Source organism: Octopus bimaculoides, chromosome 1 (assembly GCF_046866305.1).
Source record: "Octopus bimaculoides isolate indiv1 chromosome 1, ASM4686630v1, whole genome shotgun sequence".
NCBI lineage: Eukaryota > Metazoa > Mollusca > Cephalopoda > Octopoda > Octopodidae > Octopus > Octopus bimaculoides.
The window spans coordinates 35,651,553-35,659,052 of NC_142928.1; the positions used below are offsets into that span (position 1 = coordinate 35,651,553).

General features: G+C 41.9%; 1 protein-coding gene across 1 annotated transcript; it reads right to left on the minus strand.

Moving 5' to 3' along the window:
• Nucleotides 1-4,595: 4,595 nt before the first annotated feature.
• Nucleotides 4,596-5,723, minus strand: LOC149137523 (uncharacterized). The gene has a single exon (XM_089348328.1). The coding sequence runs from the start codon at nucleotides 5,721-5,723 to the stop codon at nucleotides 4,596-4,598; it is 1,128 nt and encodes a 375-aa protein (XP_089204454.1).
• Nucleotides 5,724-7,500: the final 1,777 nt, after the last annotated feature.

The window sequence follows — 7,500 nt, forward strand, 5'->3', positions numbered from 1 at the left end:
TGGGGTCGATTTGCTCGACTAAAGTAGTGCTCCAGCATGGTCGCAGTCAAATGACTGAAACAAATAAAAGACTAAAAGAATATATATATATATATATATATATATATATATATATATATATATATCCGCCTTCTTCAAACCCACTGACTCCCACCTCTACCTCAACTTCTCCTCCTCCCATCCATTCCACACCAAACGAGCCATCCCCTACTCCCAGTTCCTCCGCCTCCGACGTTTGTGCAGCCTGGACCAGGATTTCGAGACCCAGTCCCAGTATCTTGCTCGTCTGTTCATGCATCGAGGATACCCCTCCCACCTTGTCCAATCCGCCCTCGCCCGTGCTCGTCGAATCGACCGCACCACCGCCCTCTCTCCTCCCCCACACCTAACCGTACCCCCTTCCCACTCCGTTTCCACCCTGCCACCCTACCCCTTCGTCGGAGGATCCTACGGGCCTTCCGTCGCCTCCAGCTCGATCCCACTACCCACCCCATTTTCCCCAACCCACCCCTATCCGCTTTCAAACGCGCCCGCAACCTACGGGATCTACTGGTCCGCAGTACCTTCTCCTCTTCCTCCCCACCCCCACCCGGCTCCTTCCCGTGCTCCAGATCCCGCTGTCACACCTGCCCCTTCATCACCAACACTACCTCTGTCACCGGATCGAACCTACAAACACTTCACATTCCACACAGTTTCACCTGCACCTCCTCCAACCTTATTTACTGCTTCAAATGCACCCTATGCAACCAACTCTACGTGGGGCAGACGGGCCGCCGGCTGGCCGACCGTTTCACCGAACACCTAAGGGACGTTCGGCTAGGTTCGGACTCCCCCGTCGGCCGTCACTTCCAACTGCCCAACCACTCTCCCTCTAACATCTCCGTTTTTGGCCTCGCCCTGCACCATGGGTCCACTCCCTCGCGACTCCACTTGGAGCAACGCTACATTTTCAACCTTAATTCTTCTTTCCCCTTCGGACTCAACGCAGCCCTCTCTTCCTTATGACTCTACCCTTTACGTCTCTGCAACACTTTTCTTTATTTTTTATTATATTTATTTTTTATTTTTTTATTTTTTACCCCCCCACCTCGTCCCCTTTACATTATATCCATTATTCTCTTGTTATTACACTCACTACTTTTTTCCACTTTTTATCTCACCCCTACCTACACGCATACATACCCACACACAAAAAATACACGCACCCATACACACACACAACACATATGCATGCACTCACACGCTCAGACTCGCCCACACACTTATACAAACGCACATACACACGCCCACTTGCACATACACACACACACGCTAGCAATCACGCAAACATACACACACACACACCCAAGCATACACACCCTTGCACACATAACCCACATATACCCCCATTCACAAATACCTCCCACACACCTGACAACCCATACATACCCCCATTAACACATACCTCCCATACACCTACACACACACCTCCCACACACCTTACATATATACCGCCCACATACATGACAAACATACATACGCGCCCTCACACACACATAGCCGAACGCACATACATACACACACGCACCCATATATACGCGCACGCCTACATACACAGCCGCATACACATGCACACACATACACACAGGAGTGCACACACAAAATAACACACATACCTGGCACACATACGCACACACACACATAAACACACCCCTCACATACATAAAACCACACACACACACACACATACACAACACACATACACATATACACACATGCACACATACACATATACACACATGCACACACGCACACACACCTCTCACATACACAATACTCACTCACATACATAACACACACGCACGCACGAAAACATACACAATATACACATACACGCACGCACAAAAAATATACACACACGCGCACACGGAAACACACATACAGACACACATAAACACACACACACCCGTACCTAACACTCACAATCCCACACACACACGCACATCCACACACATACACACACACGCACATCCACACACATACACACACACGCACACACCCACATACACACACACACACTTCTCACCAACACTACACACTCACACAGACACGCATACAATCACACACACATGGGCATAAACAACACACGCATATACAATAGCAAACGCACGCACACACACGTACACAGCAACGCACATACACACAACATACACATACACACAAACACACACGCACGCACAGAAAACATACACATACACACACGCGCACATACAAAATACACACACACACGTACACGTACCCAACACCTACAACCCCACACAAACACGAACACACACACGCACTCAAATAACCGCCGTTGACCTTCTACCTACACTGTCTATAGCGTCCACTAACCAGTCCTGCTACTAATTTCTTCCACTACGTCATACACACACAAACACACTAACAGATAAACCACCAAACCATGCACACACACACACACACACACACACATACACACACACACACACACACACACACATACATACGCACACACACGTTCTGTTATCACACACACACTCGCAGACTTTCGCACACGCACAGATATTCATCTCCCTTTTTTACTCTCCTGTCTTAGAAAGAACTTTTCCCCCACCACCTCCTCTTCCGGTCTTTTCATAATGTAACCTCGTGGGCATCGGTACCATTTTCCTCTTTCTCCGTTCTTCCATTCTCCGAACTTTCCATCTTTCCGACGAAGGGCTACGCCCGAAACGTCATGCACTCTCTCTTTCCTTTCCTGAGCGTCCAATAATACTATCCATATCACGTCCTCACTTTGTTTTTTTGTTATTGTTTTTTTTAACTATATATATATATATATATATATATATATATATATATATATATATATATATATATATATATATATATATATATATATATATATAGTCAATTCAAATAAACGGATAAAAAATTAACGGACAGCAAGAGGACGTGCACAAGGCACGTATTAACTTGACGGTCAGTAAAACGAGAGAGTTTAACGTTTTGAGCAAAGCTCTTTGTCAGAAAGGAAAAAGGGAAAAGTTCAAAGAAAGAAGATAAATCGCCAACAGCACGTGTGTAGTTACATTGCTGAAGTGCAGTATACATACATATATATATATATATATATATATATATATATATATATATATATATATATATATATATATATCCTATATATACTTTCTATATGATTTACGCATGTTTTTTTTTTACATATTATAAATATGCTATACAATATACGCACATATATATATACACATACTTTTGTGTGTGTGTCGTATATTATATGTATGATTTATATATATTCAATACATATGTGTGTGTGTGTATCTAAAAATATGTGTATGTGTGTGCGTAAACACACACACACATATACAGTGTTATATAGTATATGTAGGAGTAGTTGAATGTGTGAGTGTATATGTACGCGCGTTTCTGGAGTGGTTGTGGGCGTGAAAAGTTATTTATGAAAATGAAATTTTTAAATGTCACAGATTGTTAAGTATACACAGTAAGTTTACTGAGAATTTGTCCTTGCAGACAGACGAGCAACATGTGACGATAATGTCTGCCAGTAAAGAAGTGGGCGGAATTAATGGACAATATGAAGATCTTGTAAAGAATCCTTATACCTAACATTGTGCAATTATCTACAGTATACATGATATCAACACTCCCATATATATATATATATATATATATATATATACACACGCACATACATATATATATATATATATATATATATATATATATAAATATATATATATATATATATATATATATATATATATATATATATATATATATATATCTTTTACTCTTTTACTTGTTTCAGTCATTTGACTGCGGCCATGCTGGAGCACCGCCTTTGTAGTCGAGAAATTCGACCCCAGAACTTATTCTTTGTAAGCCTAGTACTTATTCTATCGATCTCTTTTTGCCGAACCGCTAGGTTACGGGGACGTAAACACACCAGCATCGGTTGTCAAGCGATGTTGGAGGGACACAAACACAGACACAAACATATACATACACATACATATACACATATATACATATATACGACGGGCTTCTTTCAGTTTCCGTCTACCAAATCCACTCACAAGGCTTTGGTCGGCCCGAGGCTATAGTAGAAGACACTTGCCCAAGGTGCCACGCAGTGGGACTGAACTCGGGACCATGTGGTTGGTAAGCAAGCTACTTTATTTCATTTCAATTTGCCATAAAGGCAGTACACAGAGAGTAGCTACGGGCTGGACAAAAACATTAATGAGATGAAATGGATGATAAATATTTTGGTATAATGAGAAGGCAAAAGCCGCCCGCCGAACTTTGCTTCTCTATAACACTGTTCTTTATAAAATTAAATTTTCACATTGAGGCTATGAACCTCGTACATAAAAAGTCATAAATTAAGGCATTTGCCTCTTACGATTTTTCATTACACAATATGAGGCACTCGTCCTCTTAGGTCTTTTCGCCCGATATAGCCTTCGCTTCTCTCAAGCAAAACGATGGGTCTGGGTCGGGCCACTTTTCAATACTGAATTCGCCGAGGGGGAAGGAATTCACCAACGCACTTATGTGCCTACTCGACACGACCAGTTCGGATCCTTAGTACAGGTGAGGACTCCCTCTCTCTGATGCTTCCTTTTATTCACAAATTTCTGCAGGGCCCCTTCCTTTCGGAATAAGATTAGCCGATCCTTTTCCTCACAGGGTGAGCCCACAGCTTCTACTGTCGGCAGCACAATTCCCGCCGACCTGCTTTCCTCCGTTGGTGGCACAATTCCCACCAACGGAGTGTGGGGACACGTCGGCGGTGCACTATCTAGCACCGGCCGTGCCTCGTTCTTTTTTTTCTTTTTCTTTGGGGTCACTGGAGTAGGGCGTACTTCCGCCTTAGCCAGAAGGTCCTCCTCCTCGCCCAAAACTTTCGGTGAGCAACCATTGTTGCCCACCTTCTTTCTTTTCTTCCCTTTCTTCGAGGAGGTGGAGACCTCCTCGACTTTCTCCGTCTCTCCCTCCACTGGGAGAGCGGGGGGAACAACATTTATTAACTGTTCCAGGACCTTACTCTGGTCCTGGGGGCAGTCCTTCTTAATATGACCAGGCTCCAGATACAGGTGACATTTCGGGGGACGTCCCTCGACAATGACTGGATATCTCTGCCTGTCCATCCTTAGAAAATCTGGGAGAACCAGATCTCTGGCTGTTTGGGTCCACAGAGTCAAAACCGCTTTTGACCCAACCCAATCAGCTGTAGGTAAAATTTTCACATTTAAGAGCTTGGCTCCACTGCCACCCAGACCCCGTCGGATAGTATCCTCTATCCAATCAGGTTCTATACCGGGTGGCAGCCCACAGATCCAAGCTCTAGTTAATTTCTTCCCACAGTATGTGGGAAGAAACAGAATTTTTTGCCCTTCTAAGGGCTGGCTCGCAAACTTGCGAGCCACTTCAGGGGTGTCAAATAGCAACCAAACCGTCGCGTACTTTACACCCCTTGCCATAAACTTAATAGTTGGCAGATATTCTGCTAACTCTTTTTCAATTTCAATTTTGGGAAAGACCGTAATGGTATCGAGTAACCTAGAGTAGGTCCGCAACACCACCGTTCTTTCCCTGAAATCATTTAACCACTTCTTGGGTGGGATAATCTCCCACTCCACAGCAGTGGCTTTAGTTTTCTTTATATTCTCTGCCATGCGAAAAATGTCCACATAAGATTAAACAACTAAAAATTTAAAAACACAGGCAAAAAGAGAAAACAGTTAAAAAAAGCGGAAGAATTAAAATTAACAGTTCGTACTAAAAACAGTTCATAAAAGAAGGAGAAAGCAAATCGAATCCAGGACTTATTCTTTGTATGTAAGCCCAGTACTTATTCCATCGGTGTCTTCTGCCGAACCGCTAAGTTAGCTCAGTCGGATGAAGGCGAACCCGCCGAAATTTTGAAGTCACTGTCAATCAATCTTTTCCTTGTGAAAGTTTAATAAACACACTCAAACACACGGATGTGTGTGTGATTGCGTGCGTGCGTCTGTGTGTGTGTGTGTGTGTGTGTGAGTGTGTGTGTGTGTGTGTGTGTGTGTGCGTGCGTGCGTGTTGTTCGTATTAGCCCGGGTTGTTGGATAATTTTCCGTTCCTTTAAGAATATTGTAGAACAGAAACTTTTCATAGACTGGAATTTAAATCCTAATCTCGATAGAAATTTATTGTTTCAAGAAAACATTGAATTTGAATTACTTCTAATTTCTACGATTATCGATAACAACTCGGACTGTAACTTCTGACCCCGAGTCAAGCGTGTGCGAACGATGTCAAGAGAACGTCTGCTACGAATGATATTTTTTGACACGGCTCCACTAAGACGACCGCCAGACGCTGAACAGAAATAAATGAGCTGCGACCAGGCTCAATAAAAGGAGCCCAAGTTATTGGCTGCAATTACATACTTGAAGTCAATAGCTGGCAGAAATTAAATCAGCTTGCAAATACAGGTTCACTTTACTAAATTTATGCTCGGCCTAAGCTCAAACAGCCCAAGTCCCGGAGTCGCCACTGATACACGAAAAAAATTTAATTTGTGTTCGTGGGAAGAGCCATTTTAACGATGCGTCCTGCCCTAATTCTTCGAAACGCCGGTGTTTTAATGGTGGCAGCTGATGAAGGATATGTTCTCTATGTGGCCTGCTTGTTTTTTTTTTGTACCTTGTTTATCATTTTGTCCATGTTCTTTTGCAACGTCAAGTACCCAGATATGTATCTATATGTACATGTAGATGAAGGTATGTACATACATGTACATATATATGCATATACTCATATATTGTATATATATATATATATATATATATATACATATTTGTTTTGCAAGATTTTTTATGTGAAATCGTGTGTTGAAACAGATGTTGTTGTACTTGGGGATGGTCATATTGCCAGTTTAGCCAATAAAAACACACGCACTGTATATTTGGTGTTAATTTTTTTTTTTTTCAGCTTTATATTACATTAATCTTAATCTTAATCTTATTTCGGCCAGAGTTCTTTCGTCACACTTCTGTGACCTCATCAGTGGTCCTTTGTTTCCTTCTTTCTTATGTGTGTCTCACCTTGCTAACTATCAGACAAAATGGCTGATAGTTAGCAAGGTGAGACACACATAAGAAAGAAGGAAACAAAGGACCACTGATGAGGTCACAGAAGTGTGACGAAAGAACTCTGGCCGAAATAAGATTAAGATTAAGATTAATGTAATATAAAGCTGAAAAAAAAAAAAAATTAACACCAAATATACAGTGCGTGTGTTTTTATTGGCTAAACTGGCAATATGACCATCCCCAAGTACAACAATATATATATATATATATATATATATATATATATATATATATGTCCGTCTATCTATTTTTCTATCTATCTGTTACTCTACTTCTCATCCAGTCATTCAATGTATTAGTTTGCCTTCACATCTATCTCTGT

Coding starts and splice junctions, on each gene's coding strand:
- LOC149137523 (XM_089348328.1), bottom strand. CDS start 5,723: ATGGCAGAGAATATAAAGAAAACTAAAGCCACTGCTGTGGAGTGGGAG.